Here is a 23574-nt window from a genome sequence, read left to right on the forward strand (position 1 = left end):
TGTTTTTTCCAGTAAAACTTCAATGATGTACCTATTAAAAACTGTTTCCGCCTGCTGGTGTGCTGCTGACATTGATAGACACATGAAGTGAAGAAACAATCCTGTAAGTGATCATGATGATTGGACAGTGAGAAAACGGACGCTACAAAAAATTAAGGAATACCTTAAACCTGAGTGTTTTTATTTGTAAGTGCATAAAGGATTTCTGTCATTAACTTTCTGACTACCGTCCGTATCTTGTCTTTGTACAATGTCGTGTATACAGTCTACAATAGCGGTCGTGTTGGTTTACAGAAGAAATTAACAATTCGCAAAACTAAAATAGCCAGATAGCATTTTAGCACATTTTGTTTTCTTCTCATGAAGATGGGATCTTGAGATGGTGCTGTTTGTACTAAAAATGTACGAAATGTATTCTGAATACCACAAACGTCACCTTCATTGCAAAACGCACACGCATACAGTCAAATCACGTCTATATCATGAAATCAAATGTATCGCGAAATACTCCAGACAAAGATTAGAAACAAAGCATGGATTACGGGCTGACTTCATCATCATTCGTATTATCATGTCAATGCAGGCAATATAGACCGAAACTTTTGTCACGTACAACTTGACAAATAAACAATGTACAATCCATAATTGAACGAATATTTGTACAACCACAGCTATTTACATTCGAATGCCAATAATAACTTTGATGTAAAGGTACAAGATGTCAACAAGTTTCTTTTTTTTTTCTTCATAAATAATGTTATAAACAATTTGTTTTGATTTGGAATATACATATCATTCTTGCATATTCTGCATAGCTGTTTCCAGTTCGCGTCACCATGAAATCATTTTGCTGGATTTGTCAGCTAGAACACATTAAAGCAACTAAGGTAGTAATTTTTCATGTTGCATACATGCACGGAGCAACAGCTAGTTGGCTACAATTCGGAACAGAAACAACAGTGTACTTGATAGAAAATAGCAACAATGAGGGAGAATAAATAGGAAAAAGGCATGTTAATTCCATCTCGCACCGTTTAGTACCCTGTTAAAGCAATTTCGTCAAGGTAGCCAGAGCGCTCATTTTTACCACGACAAGACCCACTCCAAACGGATCATCTCTTGTCACTAAAAACAAAACCAAGGAAACAGGTAGAGCTAGGGCTCATTGTCGGTCTATGCCTACTACAACGCTCCAAATCCCTTGATTTTGTTTGCATAGAAGAACACGATGATAACAGTGGACGCGTGGAACAGTAGTCTTGGCAGTGAGCACCTCATGTGATTTGTCACATGTTTAGGCCTATACAGCTGATTCTGAGTGACCCAGTGTAACCTTTGACACTTGATGACAAATCCGAAATGACATCTCCCGTAGACACGAGGGCGTGGTCATCACACGGCAAGTAAATTCCATGACTGGAACAGCGACGGGCTTGCCTGATTGGGGAGTTTGTGCGAGTGCTGCAGTAACCATAGCAAGAGTTGATAGATGCAAGAACAGGATGGAGTTTCTTCTATAGTCATGGCACAAATTCTTCTAAGAAGACAACATAAAGAGAAGCTATGAGACAAGTTCCATGAAATAATCCTTATACCTGAATGATATCGTGTTCAGACACAGAGTGGTTTCCTCGAATGACTGAATACACCCAGTTTACCATCCGTGGGACATGCGTGTAAAAGGCAAACTGTCCCTCTACGGCGCAGCCTTTTCCCGCGCTCACAATGCCGATCTGAACCCATCGCTTCTGCGTTCGCTGCAGTCCGTCGCGACCAGTCACCGGGTGCATTACGTGGCGCATCAGCGGACCACCGGAGTCACCGAAACATGTGTCCAGCGGTTTCCTGTTGTAGCCTGCACAAAACATGTTGACGGTAAATTGCGCCTCGTCCTCACCCACACTTCTGAGACTGTTGATGCACGCCTGACGAGGTCGCACTGGAATCTGACCAAACACAAAAATTGATCAGAAAATTAGCATTTTCCACTTTTATTCCCAAATAAGCATTTCTTCACATTCCATAGTAATACATCGCTGAAATGCAAATGCCCTTCTATTTGGAGGGCATGCAACTTAATGTTATCACAACATGACTAATAATCATAAAATCTTTTCCAATATTCATTTTGTCCACATAGAATGAAACGAAAAAGAACATAATATATTTAGATTTCAATATATGAGATGGCACATAGTCTTTCAAAAATGTTGCATCTGATTTGTTTCGTGCAGATTTTTTTTTTCACATGATATAGAAATTAAAGATACCGAGCTGTTTTGGAGTTTACTATAGATTTATAATCTATGTTGCAAATAAGAATTACGCAGCATACAAAGGAGCTCCAAACGAGAAAGAAATATTACTATTATGTAAAGAAAGAATACGAAAATCTGTTTCGTACTTGTAACTGTTGTAGAACGTCCTCGTAGATAGCGTACTGACTGCTGTTGACCGCCACTGGCTTGCTATGACCCCAACCTGTTACCATTCCAAATGAATTTATGGCAACCAGTCGCTCTGTTTGAAGAATATCAAGAAAAAGATGTCATTGAAGCACAAAAATGTTTAATGTATACAGATTATCGTCATTACTAGATATTCCACAAGGTCCGTCTAATTACTTGTAACAAGCAATTGCAATTGGCAGCTTTTAAATGCAAATGGTCTACATTCTATTCATTGAGGTATACTGTGTTGCTGTCATAGTTTATCACCATAGTAGATGTACCGCGCTCAATTTGTTCATTAGACTATGTGTTCATTTTCACATTACGTTTTACACAAAGTCTCTACATGACATAAGCAGTACACTAAATCTTTTAATTTGACAGCAAGTAAAATGGAGTCACTGTTCTATGTGATCACACTTTGCATCGTTGTCAACGGTTGTTGATTACAGTATGACGCAACGTGAAGATAATCAAAACATGATGCATTTCAGACAATCGCCTTATTCAAACGAAAATCAAGCCGGCTAATCCTCTTCACTTACTTTTGGAAGAACGTGCGCAGTTAGAAATAATTTCAGCATTGTTTTCAGACAAAGTCAGTATAGACGTTTACATTATCCCAAGTCCATGCTGACAATGACATCAATGAATACCATTGCGTGCTGCCATTGTGCACGTTGCAGTCTCTGTTAAATTCCATTTTGTGGATAAAAATGGCCAGCGGCATGATTGGGAATTGACTGAGAGTAGGATGGTTAGCCTACCTGGATCTTCGTCCTGGTTGGTTATTTCAGGCGGCAGGCAAACTGGTCGAACGTACGGGCCGAGGATGGCGGGCCGATCCAGCCGAATGAGGGCGATGTCGTAGTCGAAGTCAATGAAGTCGTGCTCCTTGGGAAGGTAGAGCCCTCTCACGGAAAACACCTGGGCCCTGTCTGTGTTCTGGTCCCTGATTCTATGCGTCAGTCCTGGAGGGTAGACAAGATGGAGTCTTTACAATCCAAGTTTAACTTTCATCGTCTCAAACTTCTACGCAACCACTATTGACTATAAGTGACCTGCACACATGCTGATGCCATTATTGTTCTTTCCCGATAGCCACACAATGAAGATGACGAGATGCAATTAAAAGAATAACGTCATGTGTTGAAGAATGACATCTTTGGCATTTTGTAAGTACTGCTGGTCACAAAAAAAAGGGGGACAACGACATTAAATCTTACTTGGTCCAAATGGGGTCTGTAGATTGGACACCTCGGAAGAAAAGAGAACAAAAACAATGCGACAATACTTCAGATCGTCACAGTTTATCCTCTAGTGTACAGTCCCTTTAAAGGGACTGCCCTCCAGATCATGGAACTACATCGTTGTAATAGAAGACTCTGCTCCAGAGCAGAGCCTTATCTCCAGAGGGCAGAAAGACGCCCTCATCGTTTAGTAAATGTATAAATGCGAGATGCCCATTCCTCACCGATTCCCAGCCAAACAGAGAGATAATCTCACTTAAAGGGATGATACAGTTTAGGTTGAGATGACGCTTCAGGTTTTTAACGGCTTTTATGATGATTTCTTGAGATGAGAAATCTGTTATGAAATGTTATGAAAGAGCATATAATTCTCGAAGGAATTCAAAGTTACTTGATGAAAATTGGTTTTGAAATCGCTAAGATATCCCATACAAAGTGACCCTAATCAAAGGTGGTATCCATCTTTTACCAGGATCTCTTTGTTTTACTCTGTGTTTGGATATCTCAACCATTTCAAAACCGATTTTCATCAAGTAAACTTTGAATTCCTCTTAGAATTTATGCTCTTTAACATTTCATAAAGTGGCATCTAAGTATCTCGCAAGAAGTTAAAAGCTGAATCCTCATCTCAACCAATGCTATACCACCCCTTTAACTACCGATTATAAGCTATATTACGATCGAAGCCATGCAGACGTCAGTTGCTGATGAAAATTTCGCGCGCATTTGTGTTGACGGTGAGTATAGGTCTTATCATCGACTAGGACAATGTAGTGACGAGTTGGTGATCGGTACCTAGTTTGACCTGGAGTCGCTGGATATCCTCGTCGTAGCCGAAGCAGTGTCCCGCCGACATCACCCACTCGTTGCTGATCAGGGATCCGGCGCAGAAGAAGAACCACTGTACAGAATTGAAAAAAAAAAAACAACAGAAAAAAGAATGTAAGACTTGCTAACTCTGTGTAAGTAAAATTCTCTTTCGATAAATCCTCATACACTAAATTTCTGCCTGGATAACAAAAAGGAAATTCGGCACGAAGATATTTTTCAGACTGAAAAACTTTGAACACATGTGGTTTTTATTGTTGATTGCCATAACTGAACGCTGAGATGGGTAGGATCTTTTTAGTGGGATAGTCAATTTGGTTTTCAGCTCATGCTAAATTCACGACATAGAACAGTTACGATGCTTTCTGGCTGTAATTTGACGTTTTCAGGCAAGATGAAGAGTGCACCATAATTACCAGTATTTTGCCGAGGACGGTGGTTGCACGAAAAGAGTAAAAATGGGATATGAGTTTTCTTCATGACCATGTGTTATACTGAAACTGGTGCTCTTCCATTTACACCGTTACTATTTGAAGAAAACTCATGCCACATATATCTTATCCCCTCTGCTTAATAATCTTTTGCTTCATTTAAGGGTAAAATTGGCAAAAGGGGGGCTTAGTAGGGTAGTTGTAACAGCGCGTTGACAAATGAAGAGCTTGCTTCCAAAAGGCGCTAGATACATCATTTTTCAATGGATTTAGCGCCTTTTGGAGGCAAGCTCTTCATTAACAATTAAACAGCAATTAATCAACTTGATATATCTTGGTGAAGTATTGATGTACCTTGATGAAGTTTTGACGTATGTCGATTTTTTTTTTGTAATCCCTGACCATTCACTCTAAACTGTTTATCAAAATACAGTAATGAGAGGTTTTAATGTGATTTTGATGTCACTCCGGGTTTTTATTTTTCTTGTGATATGTAATGTGCTCGTTTGTTTTTGTATATTATGATATACACACGGGTCGGAAGTTGATTTTATCAGGGTAGGAAATGTGGTTTCGCTGATGAAAAAAACAACACCTTCCCGTGTAGGAAGCTCCCTTAGCTTTCACGGAAACCTGGCCCTCCTCTTGCCCTGAGCCGAGCTGAAGCTAGGCAAGACGGAGGAAGGCGTAATGGAAAGTTTTTACCCCGCTTACTGACTCACGTACGGTCACAACCCGAATAAGAAAAGAAAACAGCAAAACTAAAAAAACGGCGTGCAAGGTACATTTTACATCACATGGAATCAATATCACCCGCGAATCGGAAAACCAAATGTCAGGGGATGTGTTGGCACAACGCGGGCAAATTTCAGCCAGGCGTACGCTGATACGTGAACGTCGGGGGCAAATGGGTGCATGCCTAAATGCAATAAGGCTGATTTGGAGCCGAAAATTGAATGACTCGAAGCAAATATTTATGAACTGTAATGAGAACAAATTATAACTTCCTAAGCTGCGGGCAAACCGCACATAAATTCAGGTCCTAATTAAATCTCGGCATGTCGGACGTACGGTGCGCTGCGGCCACCGATTTGGAGACATTTTGGCCGTATCATGAAGAAAGTACCTTGCCTGGCTTGCGTGGATTTGGTCAAAACAGACGGTTACGGAAATGAATGTCCCAGATCAGGATAAATGAAAAAAGATTTCATGTTCTTTGATTGAACGAAAAAAGAAAAACCGCACACACACACAAAACAACGCGAATAGTATCACTGCGAGTCAAAAGGTCAGAATTATTCATTTGATGGAGATGAAAGCTTAACACAATAATTCCATACATGGCTGTATGAAGATTGTGATTCAAAAAGATATTTCAATGTAGCTTAAATCTTTCAAGTTCATATTTTTCGGTTGTGATGAATGAAAATTGTGCTTAGAAGCTAGAAGCTGAATTGGTGAAAAATAAAAATGCTACATAAGAAGTAATTTCACGATTCCACAGATGAAACTGATTAAAACACGTCATAACAAAAACAAAAAGTTTTGTACCGAAATATCATAAGCTAGCTCAAACCAGTTGGCAACAATACAACAACAAGAACAACGACAATGATAATAATAGCAACAACAAAAGCAGCAGCGCCAAAAACAATTTAAGATGGGCCCACAACCATCACCGCAAATAGGAAAATGGCTTCAGTGAGTGTGGCTCACTGACATTTTGAATTCTTAAGTGGATCGTGTCATTTCTAGTCTCTCTCTCTCTCTCTCTCTCTCTCTCTCTGTTTTCTCCTTTAACCACACATTGAGTGGGTCAAAAATGAGGAAAAAGGGAAGTGTGTTCATGTCACAGATCCAATAGGCGATAGTGAGGATGTGACAACTTCCGCCTACAGAGGGGGTGGTTTCCCCACACGAGACCAGCAGCTGGCTCGATGGCCCGGGTTTTGCGGGGCTTTCGAGTGATCGCCTGTGGAGACACACGTGTCCGCGAGGGATGTTTGGGTATTGTATAGTATGTTGCGGTCGCGAACTTCTAGATTATCGCAGCTATGGTTTTGACCAAATTTCAAGAAATCTCTGGTCTTTGTATTGCAGCCAGTCACTTTGCTCAGCTCACCGTAGACAAAAAAGAGCGCAGCAGAAATTGCAATGATGGAGTTCATACCTTAAATTTGGTGCATTTCAATTTTCTTGTTCATGCACCTCATGTATTGATACAATTAACATATCTCATTCACTCCGCAGACGAGCTCCGATACTACGAACAACACTTGCTTCAACTCGCGTCAGCATAAATGACATTGGATACGAACAATCTAGAATCACTCTGCAGATTTAATATGACTACTTTAACTAGTACTTTCTTGATTTTTACACTAGGAAGGACCCCATAAGAAACCAAACGAAGCAGAGAGCAACCCATACATATCAGCTAGAAAGCAAAGTACAAAAATACGTTACCATGGTACCAGAGTATGCCTGGAGTATGCCAACAACCAGTCCTAATCCACCTGACGGCTAGGATCAGCGCTTGGAAATTTCTTCTATCATTACTACAGCAATCACATTGTCGGTTCACTGTCATTCGACTCTTTTTAGCTCTAGTTTTAGGTCATTATGATGTTGTGCTCCAATAAAAAACAAACCAACTAAAGCAGCCATACTTAAACTCCACTTTTTGAATTCTTGGAATGCATATTCATGAAACACATGTTCTTTCTTGCTTCGTCACAAAAAAAAAGGAAAAGAAAAACAAAGAGGCTGAAAGTAATCATTTGTATAGAGTTCCAGTTCGAATCGGTCCTTTGCAACGGCTGAAATTTCTATACAATGCATCTTGATAAACTTTTTTTTTTCTTTCTTTGCTTTTACTTCTTGTTTTCCAGGATATGATAGTAACTGTATGTTGCGTTCAAAGTGCTACACTTATGCAAGGGGCCTTGGGGTTTTTTTTTTCATGGAGCATACTTTGCTGGAATTTTGATACCGGTATTTGGCGGCAAGAAGAAATCTGTGCCAAATTTGATGGAGGTTTTAGCGTCCCCACCTAAGGGGGGGGGGGGGGAGGAGGGGCGGTATTGAGAGGAGGTGTTGGATTGGAACTGGAGTGGTTGCTTGAATTTTCAGTGATGATACAAGACTAGTATTACCTGTTTTATTATTACATATTCTCCCCATGGCTATGAAGTTTGTTGAATTAGGCACCCCGCGCCTGTGAGAGGAACAGAGGTTCTATGGTTGATCAAATCAGTCTGTGGAGCATGGTACGTCTCGAAATCAAAACAGCGTGGTATCGTTTCTTTTTGAAGATATTGATGTCGTCTTCAGTTGGGAAGGGTTGAGATTTGGTACATTGCTTGGATTATCAGACAATATCAGACTTACCGAACCGTCGGCCCTCTGCCAGTAGATCGCGGCCTGCCACGGCCAAGCCGCCTCATTCGACTCGTATCCTCCGACAACTCGCCCCCTCAGCTTCTGCCCGATATCTCCAGCCTTGCCGCACTGCGTGTAGTCTTCCCCCGGTACTGCATGATGAAAGAAATAATTATATCCCACAGAAACATTTTCATTGCAATTATGCTTCTAAAGGCCATTGGCACGTTGCATTTTGAACGGAGGCCGAGGAATACAGTCCCGTAGGGACATGTTTTTGCCAACTCTGAGTAAGTGTTTGGCTTTGGTGGCTTGGGACTGCAAGTTTGCATTGACATCACTACTTAATTCATGAAGTCAGCTTTTCGTTTATACCAGTTTTACCTTCTTTTTAAAGCCGTTGTTTACCATTGGGATCAGTGATTAAAAATGTTCGAGTTATCACATTATATGCATATGTATAGCTAAGTTGTATCACAAAACATCTTACCATATAAAGATTTCGCAATAAAGCCACGAATATTTATAAGGAGATATCACTATATTTTTCTCAATAAACCGTAACTGTAGACGGTTTATTCTAGAAACGATTTTAATGAAACTATTGTTTGCATTTTCTGTATAATTAACAATACTTACCATTGATTATACTGATTACCATTTTCACATTTTCTATCCCTAACTCATATTGTAGAACTAATTTGAAGCACTCAAACTGGGCTTTCTTTTCATCTGCAAATGACAAATATTGGCTTTAATAGATAACAAGAATGACAGTAAATGTCAAAGAAATAGTACATGTATCATAATAATTATTGTTGTTGATATCATTATCATCAGTAGTAGTAATAGAAGTAGTAGTAGTAGTAGAGTAATAATGATGATGATGATGATTATGATAATAATAATGATTACAATAATAATGATAATGATATGAAGAAGAAGAAGACACTGCAATTATAATAACAGTGTTCATCACTTTTAATTTACATCATATTTCGTTTCTAAGCACTAGTTGGCTTAAAAAGAGAATGATAATAGGAACAAAAGAGTCATTTATGTATGTTCAGTAGGTTCAGTTCAGATTCGGCACCTGACTCAGTGTCGATATACAAAATGACATAGGAATATCTAAATGGACTCAAACCCATGCAGTATTATGTTATAATTATTCTATAAGGACGAGTTGACAAATATACCGAAGTAGGTTGTGGGGAGTGGTGGTTCGTGAGGAGGAGGGGGAGGGGGTTGTAAGGTATGGTAATTGGGGATGGTGGAGCTCCCTTACGTCTCGGTAACAGCGGCCGAGGTTCCTCCGTGGTAGTAGTACTGATGGTGGTAGAGGTCTCCGGGGTTTCGCTCCCTGGTGCCCGAGTTGGGGCCTTTGTTGTGGGCGTCGAACAGGTGGGTACGTTCTGGGCCCAGTCCCCATACCAACAAGTTATCTAGAGGGGAAGGCAAGGTAGGACATAAAATCTTTTTAAAGGCATCATGTATGATTTCACATTAGCATTGAGGGTCGTGTTACACCTTCTTCGACAGCCATGACGATGTCATGTTTGTCCGAACTCGTTTACATCACCACTCTTCTACCATAGAATGAATGATGTTATCTAAAGCAGTCCAATTCATGTGTGGGGAGTTTACGGTCTCATTCCCTTGAATTACAATTCACCCTGCAGGGCATCGATCATAAAGATGATTATAAACATATAATTATATCATCAAATTAGTAAACAAACTGCGTTAAGATAAGAACATGTCACTGTAAATACATTTAAATTCACGGCCGGTGTAAATTTCACAACACCATTCCACTTGCCATGTTGAAGATAAACGTAGAAACAAATTAGTTCAATATCCGCCATATCGTTAGATTCGGAAATGCCTGTAAAAATAATGGCAGTGGCATGTCGGATCGTGGACGGACTCAGTTTTGCGCAGGACTTGGCGCATCTGTGCCGACTCGTCACTGGCTTGGCAAGAGAGGGCACACTTGACACATTTACGACCTTTGACCTTTCTCACATCTGAGGTCTCGCGATAAACTATCCTTCCGATAGGCTATCAATAAACAGCTAGTATCTCTCAACCAAGGCTACATTCCTGGTTGTCTGTTTGTGACGTCAGTGTCCATTACCGTCACGTTTTCCGTTCTCAGTTTCCGCTTGCCATGACACACATTGATTTGCTCTGTATTGTATATCCCTATTTTATATCGTACTTCTAAAGCATACTTTATAATATATATATATCTTCTCATTTTAGTTTTAACTTACTACAAAGCGTATAAATTTCGGGACCATTAGACACGAATACTTTAAACGACCATATTCAATAACAGCAGGATATTATAGATAAGAAAATAATAAAGGGATTCAACAAATGAAAAGTGGCTGTATAAAAAGGATCTTTCTGTCGCTCTCAGGGAAAACCCATAAAATAAAAATATGAATCATACACGGTGTGTTTAGCTGACAGGACAGTATTTGAAAGATACATGGGCGATTAAAGGCTGCCCTCTATAGAACTCTCTTGAATAAAAATACACGATAATGACCCACGCTGATTTTGGTTCATAGCACACCATACTAATTACTATTTCTTTTATCGCACCATCTCAGTAAAGTGAGTACTATTCTCTTTGTGTGAAAGTGAGGGATTACCCCGGTCACTATCGGTATATACTGTGGAATTCCCAGGGTCTAGAGGATTGTTCATTGCATTAATCTATGAGTGGCTTTGGAGTTCGAGCCCTCCCTTGCCGCTGGTATCCTCGAACAACGCTCCTCTCTACCAATGTGCACAAATCATTACCATCCACGTTCTGTTCCACGTGCCAATAGGGCCTATGTCCTTGAACCTATACCGGTTTCTCGTGCCGCTAGTTTTCCCAGGCATTTGCTACGGGGTTTATGGATAGAAGGTTTCAATGGCGAGCATAAAATACAAGTACCTGTGAAGCGCCTTCCATGATGTACGCTGAAGAACATTCCAATGTCAAATTCTGGCTGTGTGGGAGGATGGCATTGGATGGCTCGTTGACAATCCGAAGTCCACGGGTCAACTGTGGCATGGGACAATGCTCTGAGAAAAATGGACACGGATAGAAATGTGAAAGTTGGTAATTATTCCTTATGGACACTATGGAGCTGTAAGTTAATAAATCTAGTTCCATCGCCACCCTCTGTGTATGCAATGCAAATACATATTGACTTGTATTGATTCCTAATAATCTGATCATCATAGATGTGGTAAAAAAATACATGGTATCTGAATATATGCTATGTATATCGTAATAACTATTCTACTATTTGTTTTAAGATTACAAGAATACGCCCACAAAAATGTTTCACATCAAGATTCTGTTCATAACATCATCTGTCAATCACCGATAAAGTACTATGAACTATGATCGACAAAAGACATAGGAATGCACCTTCTCCTATAAGACTCGTATAACTTGCATGCTAACCATGTCATTAACGTGGAAACATGGAAGTTATGCCCAATTTGGGGGAAAGGTGCAGGTATTCCAATGTCTTTCTTTTGTTAATCATATTAGTACTTTTCCGGTGATTGACAGATGATGTCATCGACAGTATCTTGGTGTGGAAGATTTTCTCTTTTTTTTTGTGGGCGTATCCAAGTAATCTGAAGAAAAAAAAATAGAAAAAATATTTTAAAATATATGACACTTATTCAGATATTCATTAGGTCGCATAGGTGATGTTGAGGGTATTATGAATCCTCACAAGTCAACATGCAGTTGCATTGGTATGGGTACTTTAATCAAAGACAGGAAGGTCATTTACTTCAGCAATATGAGATACCATATAAATACCAACGCTGGTGTCATTAGCACTTATCCTCACCACCATCGCCACCACCACTAGCTGTCTTATAATGACCTTCACTGTTCTACCAACACGATCAGCAGGATCGTTGACGACCATTACTACATCGAAGTTTGAGATCATGTCCACCATGGGGGAAAGGGGAAGTACATGTAGAGCCGATACGAGATACAACGCACAGAACATTGCGTCACAACTTATTATAACAGCAGCAGCAGCAGCTACAACAACAACAACAACAACAACAACAACAACAACAATAATAATAATAATAATAATAATAATAATAATAATAATAATAATAAGAATAATAATAATAATGATAATAATAATAATAACAATACAGAAACATCAACAACATGGCAGGATCGAGCATGGTCAAAGATGATGCAAGATTACGAAACATACCTCCTTCAGAAGGACGTTGGGATGTTACTACATTAACATATCGAAGGAATATGTACTTTTATTCGAAAAAAGTAAGAACTTTATGGAATTCGCTTTATATTTTCTTTATGTTGTTAAACTAAATTGACATTATTTACTGTTGTTGCCTTCTTATCTAGCGATCAAGGCACATCTATTTAACCAGAACTTTCAAAATTCGTCATATAAATTGATACATTTTTTAAAATCAATTGAGCAGATTGAGCTATTTCCCGCCAAACTTCACTGATGTATTCTACGGATATCTCTATACATTCATTGACTCCACACATCATATGCCTTGGGTTAATTCTCCCTTTATGAGCATGGCGTTGGGGGAGGGGGGGGGGGGGGTATACCACCTCCCTAGAGACACCTGTACTGGTGACTTACTTGGCCTGCATTGCGGCTCCTCCGGATACCACTCCCCTTGTAGACACATCACGGGGGAGACGGAGGCCTTCTCGGCAAACGGGAGACACTCGAAGTCCACTTGTACGCCGTTGGGGACGTGGCCGCCGTCTGTTCCACTGGTCAGCTGCCCCGCCCAGATGTACGGGATCGGGCACGAGTCCTCTGCATGGTGATTGGTAAAAAGTTTTCATGACGTCACTGTCACTGAGAATTGTTGTGGGTTTGAATCAGCCTGACTTTAGCCTGTCTGTCTCTTTTCTTGTGTCTGTTTTCGACTTGAGTGTCTAGTAATATTAACAACCCATAGTCATGGTTTGACCCTGAATGACTACGTTGATTATAGTTCTAGGTTATGATGTAATGTCAAGTTCTAATGATACATCTTATTAGTACATAATATTATATCAATATGTATGAGAAATTCTATATTAATTATCAAAAGACAATACACAGAATATTTCATAATGAAATTTCATGAGCTAATAAACTAGAGATAGGTCATTATGATAATTTACTTTGGAAAACTGGGAGGTTGGTGTTTGTGGCTCATTGTCATTCTAAAACTATTTTTCTAGCACGTGTTAACACGACCGAAAGCACAAACATAAAAAAGCATTTACTTCCCAATACTTTTCTTCTTCTTCTTCTTCTTATAGTAAATATTGTAAACGTCAATATCACCCTCATTTGTCTCATGCACATTCTATTCACGATTACAAATTATTCAATCCACACAGATAGAATGATGCCAGTTTCTTGGATTTTTACAGCTGCGTGGAAGAGAAAAATATGGACAATCTTAATCACCGCGGTGTCAAAAGTTGGTAGCTACAAATATATTGGCGATTCAAATGTTGATAGGCAAATGTTGGGTCATTCTTCTTAATCTCTCGCTGTTGGAAAAAAAAAGAAAAGCAAGAAACCCGAACATGAGCTGATATGACGATAAGGTACATACGTCCCCTGGTGGTGATGTCAATTTGATGCCAGAGATCGGTAAACAACACCACAAGAGTGCATACACCTGCCCCCGTGTAATTTTTTCCCCGATTGTTTTGGTCATTTTTAATCACGATTAAAATGTTAACAGGAAGCCAAATCGATGTATAGAGGTAATGCGAAATCCTCTTAAACTCCCCAGTAAGACGGGCTTGGGCGCGATTCAAACCGCCATAGCCTACGGAATATCCTGAAGAAGATCTTACAAAATTCTCTGGCTAATATCAAAGCTATGCTATCCGAGCTAAGTTCTCAGCTTCTGAACCGGGGTATTGGGCTTGACCTACATTCTTCTTCCAAAAGCTCCATGGATCCGGTATTAATATAGCTGGAAATTCACCTCTTATGAATTTGGAGAGGTAAGATAGATAGATAGATGGATAGATAGATCTATAGCTGGGTAGATAGATAGATAGATAGATAGATAGATAGATAGATAGATAGATAGATAGATAGATAGATAGATAGATAGATAGATCTATATAGATAGATAGATGGATAGATAGATAGATAGATAGATAGATAGATAGATAGATAGATAGATAGCTCTATATAGATAAATAGATAGATAGATAGATAGATCTATATAGATAGATAGATAGATAGATAGATAGATAGATAGATAGATAAATAGATAGATATAGATAGATAGATAGATAGATAGATAGATAGATAGATCTATGATATATAGATTGATAGAATGATGGATATGATAGATATGGTGGATAGACAGATAGACATAGACAGAGAGATTATGTAAAATACGGAATTATGATTTTGTCACCAAAAGAAAGAAAGGATGGAAAGGAGCTATTGCAGAAAAGGCGGAAAAGGGGAGAGAGACTGAGAGAGAAAGAAAAATCAGGAAAGTCTGCGGAGGATAAAGGACACAAAAAGGAGAGAGAATACGATATCACTCTGTTCGGTGTACTCGTATCTCTTTCCGCGCATGCGGGGTATACGGAGAGATGATTTTTTTTCCCGGGGTCGACGCACTTTCATAATCGACGACTGTACCCTTTAAAAAAGAAAAAGAAAGCCTAACAAAACAAAACAAAATAAAAAACAAGAAAACGACAAACCTCGACCCCAGTTAATGAAAACGTTGCTAGGATAGCATTCTTTTTTTCCTGGAATGGCAATTGTCATGGTAACGACAGGAATCCAGTTTCCTGATTGGGTAAAGTTGCTATTCCAGCAATTAGTTGCCATCCTACTATTTCTTATGAAACGGGGCCCAGATCATCAGCATGCCCACATGCATCTTTATCATGTTGGATGTCACATCGTAAATTTGGGGTGATTTCTGGTTAGATGTCACTGATAGATTTGAGTTGGCGGAAAAGTGGCAGACAGTTTTGAAGCTTTATATCATGACGGATGTACAGAAGATTTTAGACACCATACAGTGATTATTATCCCCAGAGTCAGAACCAAATTCTGTCCTTTACAGCTCTTGGTTCTTGAAGTTTCAGAGAAGAGATTGAACAAAAAAGATATCCGACATATCCGAAGAGTTGATGTTGACTGACCTATAGACCAGCAGGTTATCATGGTATTTCTCAAGGAGCAGTGTATGTCATGGTCATTATGATAATATTCTTTGTGACCGCGAAGGATGAGATAGCGAAGTTCTATATTGAGATAAAGGAGATCAACGGACGACTTATTATTTGACCGAGTACTTCCGGTACGATAGAAGCATCAAAATGGCGTCACTCCTGGAGACGTACAAAACACTGATCACTGCTGATATCTACATCCAATGTTACGATGAAACTTTTGAGAGAATTAATGAGGTTGTTTGCAAACTTTACTCTTGGGTGATAGAGTCATTGCCTTCAAATGCTGAAATGCACACGTTTCCAATCATGTTCGTTTGAATCCGGAGAATTGTTCAAGACAGTGTTTGAAGTCCTCAGATCAGTTCTAAACATCTCTATATCACTTTATGGTTGTCTTCCGAGTTATCAAGAGAGCTAATGACCCAGACTTCACGACAAACATTACCATTGCAACTGATTGACAATTTGCCCTATATACATCGACGTAAATAAGCACTGACTTGATCAGCGTGTTAGTAGTAGCCATCATAGAAGGAGATCAGGAGGTCGTATATGTTCGAATCCTGCTCGAGTACGTAAGCCCATGATTTCTTTTATCATGGCTACTACTAAAACACTGATCAATTCAGTGCTTATTTACCATGTTTACGTCGATGTATAAAGGGCAATTCGTCAATCAGTTGCAATAAGAACGTCTCCACGGAAGACTTAATGAATTTGAAAAACATTACCATTCTGGAAGTCTCGTGTTTTGCTTGTTTCTTTCTTTCTATATCTATTTTTCCATAATATGTTCTGTAACGAGAGTGTCCGTCGGATAGGATCAGCGACTTACCGCCCATGGACACCGCCTCGATATCGTAGCAGAGCGGGATGAGGGGCAGCCATTGACCAGCCGTGCACTCTGCGAAGCCGTTTCCTGCCACCAGGATCTTACCCTCCTCGCAGAACACCTTTAGGCAGAGCAAAGGGGTGGGGGGGGGGGGGGATACGCGGAGAGGTGAGTCGAAAAAGAACACAACTTCTTAGCAGTGAAATCAGTGATGACGTTGAAAATACATGTGATTACATATGCACGAAACAAGTTGCAATGATTTACTTCAGTAGATTTAGGTTTAAAGTAAAATTTGACACGAATAGGTGAGACAAAATTAATGAATCCCTGATTTATCCGTTATCACACTGCAAATGCCAAAGACGGTGTTTGTTAGGATGAGTTATCCACCTCCCTGGTTTTTATTTGTGACAAGATCGGGGATATAATTATGTGATGATCACACATCTGTGAACTTAGACAATTATCATTGTGAATTCGTTGTCATGGTTATGACGAGAGCAACGAAACAAGTGCATCGTACGTTTTCAACGAAACTATCTTCTTGTCTCCGTTTTTAATTGTTTGATGAAATCTATCAAGTAATTCATAACAGGTATTTCTAGGCACTTTTAACGCACAGTGGCCGTACACCGTTAGCAAAATGTAACTGTTATGTCAAAGGATATGGCAAGTTATATAATTACACACAGTATTTATGTTGCAGTTTAGGCGAAACCAATTCAAACATTATATAATATCCTGTAGATGAAAGCTATTTCAAACAATTGTCACTAGGCTAAAATAAAAAAAAAAAGGAAGAAGAAAAAAAAGGCAATAGCTTGTTTGTGCAAATCGTATTGGTGTTTTGTTTTGGAGACCTGAGCTTTCAATCCTAATTACGTAATTGGATTGCTTCCTGTCAGGTAATTTCAGATCAGGCTATTTCCGCTCCCAATTCTGCTCCAATTTCCCGCTCTTTTCATCCACCTGTCTGGCGTGTAATATATCTTTGGTCCACATACCTATATGTTTTACCAGGGAGGTGAGTCTCACCTCCCTGGTTTTACCTACGTGTACCTTTGCAGTTAACATACCATTCCAATGAATCGCAAATAGTGCAATTTTGCCCCCTTGACACTATTCATACTTTGGAACCTTTTAAGTAATTTCTTGACGTCATCTCCCTATTTATTACGTGTCAATAGTACGTCCACATACCTATTTTATTCTTTACCTTGCAAGATGAATTAAAATACGTGTGTATCCCTTTAAAACTTAACTGTTACTGTCGACTGTTGTCGATGTATAGCGCATTCTGCTCATTCAGATACATTACGCCCATAGCAGGACACAAATAATTTTTTTATGGTTCCAAACGTGTCTCATAATACACGCGTAAGCAATCGAATTCACAACGCATTTTAATGAGCTATGCCGATGATATCACCGAATCTAAAAAGCATTCATGGATATGCTCTATATTTTCGTACAATAATTGATAACATGGTGGTTATCCTATATCATGAGAGAGATGTGATGCTTAATGTCGAATAATTAAAAAATTGATAATAAGTGACATCCATGCTGCCACGTAGTCTTGGGTCTACGTACCTGGGCCGATGTGCCGTGTGGATAGCGTCCATCCCCCGACTTGTCTCGGGTGTAACCCACATACGCTATGCTATTCTCCTTTTTCCGTAAGGCAGCGCAACCCTCTGTATATAGGAAAAGAATAGACATACAATGATGAAAGTTATGTGCAGCCTTACAGAGTGCTCTCGCTTCTGTCTACTTAATTTTTCTGGAACTTCTTTTGAACAACTTCTTTTGAACTATGTCTTTAGAACACGAAGACACTTATAGATCAGAAGTGCTTGCTTCAATCATAATCAATACCTTTCTAAATTCAATCTCGATTATTCTTTTTCTATGCATTTGATAGATATGTGGCAGTGACAATATTGTGGTGTGTTCTTGAAACGGTTCCATAACATTTGCTCCTGCGACAATTATTGCTCCCATGAAATATCTGCACGCTAAGCCGAACATAGAAAATACCCACACACATAACCCTAAACCTAATCGTAATCCTCACATCAAACTTCACCGAAAACCCTATCTCAACATTAACCCTATAACCCTAAGTTCTTGGAGAAAATAAAACCGGAGAAACTGTCGCAGGAGCAAATGTTGTGTCACCATTTGAAACTGTGATTGTCTGTTTGCCTTCCCTGTTCGTGCTATAATGTTTTTAGTCTTTTTCCGATTGTCTGCCCACTTAGAAGGGTGCTTTTAACTTATGGTAGTGATGTTCTTTGTGGTTGGGTTTCTTGCTTTTAGTCGGCGAGTGTGGCTGGATGAGCCAAACTCGACAATCTTGACCTCGTCAACAATATTTTGTATCATCGATCATGATTAAACATCAACACAAAGTTAAGTGGGATTAGACAGCCTCGCTTTGACTTTAAATGTTGCAGTCTTTAACGAAGCCCTCTTTATACTGGTCTCATAGTTAAAGGGATAGCATAGTATTGGTAGCGATGAGGATTGGGCCTTTAACTTTTCTTTACAAGATACCAAGAAACCACTGCTTATGAAATAATACAGAGCATACCATTCTAAGAGGAATTCAAAGTTCATTAGATGAAAATCAGTTTTGGAATGGTTAAGATATCCAAAAACAAAGTAAAACAAAGCGATCCTAATAAAAGGTGGGTCCTACCTTTTATTAGCATTCCTCTGTTTTGGATATCTCGGCCATTTCAAAACCAATCTTCATTAATAAACGTTGAATCCCTCTTGGAATTGCATGCTCTTTCATATTTCATAAGAGGTTTCTCATAATTATCTCACCAAAAATGTTAGAAACCTGAAGGAAGGTTTCATCCAAAACTATACGATCCCTTTAAAGGTATCGTTTACCAATGGGAGCAGTGATTATTATAATTTTTCGAAATATCACATTTGATGCATACGTGTAGGTCATTTGTATCACAAAAACATCCTACCATATAAAAATTCGCGATGCAGCATAAGGAGATATAAGGAGATATAAGCAGCTCCAGAGCAGTTCAGCGTAAACGCTGAGGCCACCAATCTTGAAGGAAACTCAAAAGAGTTTGTGAGTGCGTCAGTATCATCTATGCGCCTCTGTCTTAAGATTTAGGCTTTTGAGACATTTTAAGCGCAGCAGAGAGGCACGACTTGAAATGATCTAGAGATTCGTTCTGCTGGTTCTGCCGTACAAATATCAAGCGGATGGTTCAGCCAACGGACACGGGGTAGCTGCTGGCCGGGGCCCGTCTACGACTTGTACTGACTGATTAGTGAGGATGGGGAGGTCGTTCATGAGTCTGCGAACTGATAGCATCCTTATTAATCATCTCTTCCAATGTCCTCCGTCAAAAAAGGAAGAGGGCTCCACAAGCCGTCCCAGTAAATCAAAGTGGAGAACGAACAACAATCTATTCGGCTTAATTCATGTGAGTTGATTGAAGGACGGATGATACATATACGATCTATTAGATTAAGAGCGCCGCTAATGACTTCTGTGGCGCTCACTGGTTACACGACGAGAAAATCGCTTTTGCATCGTATAATACTACATCCTATTCTTTATATTGCATCCCATTATACATCTTCGACATCAAACATCTATTTACCACGCTGTTGCATACACGTTAGTCTCTGAGAAAGAGTGACCAAATGCATTTTTTTTCCTTTCAGCAAATGAATTCAGAGTGCAGGCCGAGAGGATGAAGAGTCGTGAAATTCCTGTGGCTAAGTGAACTATATACACGGCAACAGTGACATAGTTTGTCCTTTAGACAACATTTTTGATGTTGCATTGATTCCTATCCTTTCTGAAATTGTTTGGTATACATTTTCACTCATACCCATAAATCACATAATAAAGAAGTTTCGAAAATACGGGCTTCACGGTAGAATGAGGTAAAATTGTGATCATTGTTGACACAACATTCACTCGAACTTGTCTACGAAATCCAAGAGAGCAACAAGTCACCAAATCAACGTGCAATGCATTTTCAAAGCTTGTACAGTATTGTAAATTCATTTTGTAACGTCTCAACAAGGCACGATTTTACAGTATTTCTGAGTCATCTTTCAGCAAAATGACCCTTGCCTGATTATGTATATTATGAAGCAATCTTCTGGAAACGTTCGCTATGAAGATGTTAACTCTTACGGCCATAAAAGGACAAACTTAATGTAAGCAGTAAACTTCAATACCAATGCAATCATCAATTAGGGAATATGCTACTCTGGGGACACGCTTTTCTTATGTTCATGTTACACAGAGTTACTTTATTCTCAAGGCATTCATCTTTGAGTAGGGCAATTGACAGACAAGGACGCCACCATCGTCCTGATGAGCTCAGATCTGCTGTAGATCGCGCTCGATAAATCCAATACTTAGTAAGTATCAAGCGAACATTTGGCAAACATCTGACTCAAATTGCCCGAGTAATGGCGTGAAGAAACATGACTTGATCGCAATTTCTGAGATGATTCATTAGTAGCGACATGTTTGCTTTCCGTCATATCGCAGCCTGCTGATCATATCTGCCGAAAAGCGGGGGGGGGGGGGGGGGGTAGAGGGAGGAAGAGGAGGATGCAAGACATGTTAGCTCAATTACAAGCAACTAAACTGTCCTGGGTCATCTCCTAGCAAATATTCACGTTAACATGTGACCAAGCTTGGTGCCGCCTTGCGGTGCGTGCATGTTGGTCATGCATCATCAGCGAGGAATGTCCATCCGTGGTCAAAGTGTCATTAAATTTCTAATCGCATAGTATATAGCGTGAGAAATGCTAACAGCTGATGTTGATAGATCTTGCTGAAAAAAATCACTTTAATGACTTCAATGAATGAATTCTTTTCATATGAAAACAACTCGTAATGCACTTCTTCATTCAGTAGAGTAGTGATTCATTCATTCATTCGTTCGTTCGTTCGTTCATTCATTCCCTCATTGATTGATAGATTGATTGATTCATTCATTCATTGATTCCTTCACTCATTCATTGATTCCTTGATTGATTAATTGATTGATTGAGTCATTCATTCGTTCATTCGTTCATTCGTTCCGTTCATTCGTTCATTCATTCATTCATTCATTCATTCATTCATTCATTCATTCATTCATTCATTCATTCATTCATTCATTCATTCATTCATTCATTCATTCATTCATTCATTCATTCATTCATTTCATTTCATTTCATTTCATTTCATTTCGTCACGGTACTATAGGCTCAGCCATCTGCAGATGGCTGTTTTTCGGCCAGTCCGTGAATCCAAAAATCACATGCATAGTACACAAAACAATAATACATAACTGAAATACATATAAATTATAGTATATTACATGCACAAAATTGAATTCCTGCACACATTTCATAAAACGTTAGGTTGTCACACAAAAAAAAAAGAAATCCTTTCAAATGACGAGATGGAAAGCTCCACCTATAATGGTGGGCACCTTTGGTGTGTAATATATTTTCGCCTTGACAAGGTTGGACTCACAACATCATCCAACAGATAAGCTTCGATCGACAAAATGAATCTGAAAACAATATCCAAACAATATCCCATGCCGATGACATTCCCGTTGAATATTCAAATCAGTCAATCAGATGTATAAAAACCTCTCGACAGAAGAATTTCATGAATTTGAATAATTACGCAGTACCCGCTGCATGCTATAAGGATTAGAACCAACACTTGCTGTCGGGCGGAAGCTTGGTTGTCTAGTGGAGATGACGCCTGTCCGGAGATCAGGAGGTCGTATAGATTCGAATCCTGCTCGAGTACGTACGCCCATGATTTCTTTTATCATGGCTACTACTAAAACACTAATCAATTCAGTGCTTATTTACGTCGATGTAGGGCAATTTGTCAATCAGTTCCGTTGAATATTGTTTGTTTGTCTCTGTGTTGGTTTGTTTTGTCTTTGGTTATTTGGAAAAGGGGTATATTTATTTATTTAGAGAGATTATGCAAATGGTTATTACTTCATGCACAAGGTTTGCACTTATATTTCTGTGATTGGGATTTTCCATTACAGTGATAACTGGCTCACAGGCAGGAGCTCTGCTTGCTAATCTGAACATGCCTGCATTCCCGTTGAACCTTCGTTTACAAATCTTGTCCATTTGTTACCCACGTTTATCAGGAACGTGGAAAAAAAGTCTGCTAATTGGGTGGAATCATTGTTTTAGTTAAGCGTATACATCCAATCTAAGGGGAACGGGAAAGGAGGGGAATTGCTGTACTGTTTGCGACAAAATTCAGCAAAATAAGGGCGAGACCTCCTATTCTAACCCGAGGGATCACCGCCTTAGGTAGCACATGTCTTGTGGTGACTGACTCTGTCAAAACAACAATTTCTCAAACTAAGAAACTATCCCACTGACAATGGGGGTTCACGGTTTAGGTGATTCACAAACTCATAGAAGCCCACCTTCATCAACGTGATCAAGACTTAGTATCTTAATCTGAGTATGACCTCCTCGATACCACTGCTGGAAGTAAGCAACTGTAACCACACCTTTTCCAAGAATTTTCCCTGAATGACAAAGTGCCCTGTCTTAAAAAAACAAACTATCTCTAAACGTATGATTTATTTAAGAGTGAGAACTTTAAGCCTATCTTATGAAATTCAATACGTAGCCGGTCATATTGAACATGTTGAACAGTGATGTCTGCTTAATATTTCACTTTTCGACTACGAGATAAGACAATTTTGGATAATAGTATATCCACACCAGGTTGATGTAAAAAGAGGTTTAGCAAGGTAAAAAAAAATATCAAAGGTTAGGGTTAAACCAGACCTTCACGGAGCGACCTTTTCGAATTCTTATTGATGTCAAATTTTTGACCGCTGGTAACACTGATAAACGTGACAGCAGCGCTCTTTAAGTGCGTTCACCCTTCATGGTTTTGGCCGCCGCTTTTCATCTACTTTCAGTTCAGGGAGTAGGCGACCATTTCAAAATGGATTTGTTGCTATGTTATGAATTTTGTCCCGTGTCCGTGGTTTGATAAAAACCTATTCGCGTTTCCCTGTCGTTAATGTACTTGTTCTCATAGAGCTGTCTTTGATGTTGAATTGATGTGCACGATATACATGTT

The 23574-nt window shown here is 39.3% G+C and overlaps 1 protein-coding gene across 1 annotated transcript; it reads right to left on the bottom strand.

Moving 5' to 3' along the window:
- Positions 1 to 1589: 1589 nt before the first annotated feature.
- On the bottom strand, positions 1590 to 17598 carry LOC139740379 (uncharacterized). Its single transcript, XM_071650972.1, has 11 exons — positions 17566 to 17598; positions 16437 to 16554; positions 13017 to 13199; positions 12185 to 12298; positions 11297 to 11427; positions 9629 to 9785; positions 8350 to 8492; positions 4496 to 4601; positions 3218 to 3421; positions 2405 to 2520; positions 1590 to 1946 (listed from the first exon to the last, which is right to left on the bottom strand). Exons 1-11 carry the CDS (start codon positions 17596 to 17598, stop codon positions 1590 to 1592), a joined length of 1662 nt encoding a protein of 553 aa, XP_071507073.1.
- Positions 17599 to 23574: the final 5976 nt, after the last annotated feature.

The sequence above is a fragment of the Diadema antillarum genome, unplaced genomic scaffold (assembly GCF_040938485.1).
Source record: "Diadema antillarum isolate AM-2024a unplaced genomic scaffold, OU_Dant_1.0 seq00000850_RagTag, whole genome shotgun sequence".
Taxonomy (NCBI): Eukaryota; Metazoa; Echinodermata; class Echinoidea; order Diadematoida; family Diadematidae; genus Diadema; species Diadema antillarum.

What these genes read in the sequence shown, in the direction of transcription:
- LOC139740379 (XM_071650972.1), bottom strand. Translation starts at nt 17,598, where the DNA reads ATGACGTCAAGAAATTACTTAAAAGGTTCCAAA. An exon ending in ATTACTTAAAAGGTTCCAAA is followed by an intron (nt 16,555 to 17,565) that starts GTATGAATAGTG and finishes CTCTGCCTAAAG; the next exon opens with GTGTTCTGCGAGGAGGGTAA. An exon ending in GGCAGAGGGCCGACGGTTCG is followed by an intron (nt 4,602 to 8,349) that starts GTAAGTCTGATA and finishes AATTCTGTACAG; the next exon opens with TGGTTCTTCTTCTGCGCCGG.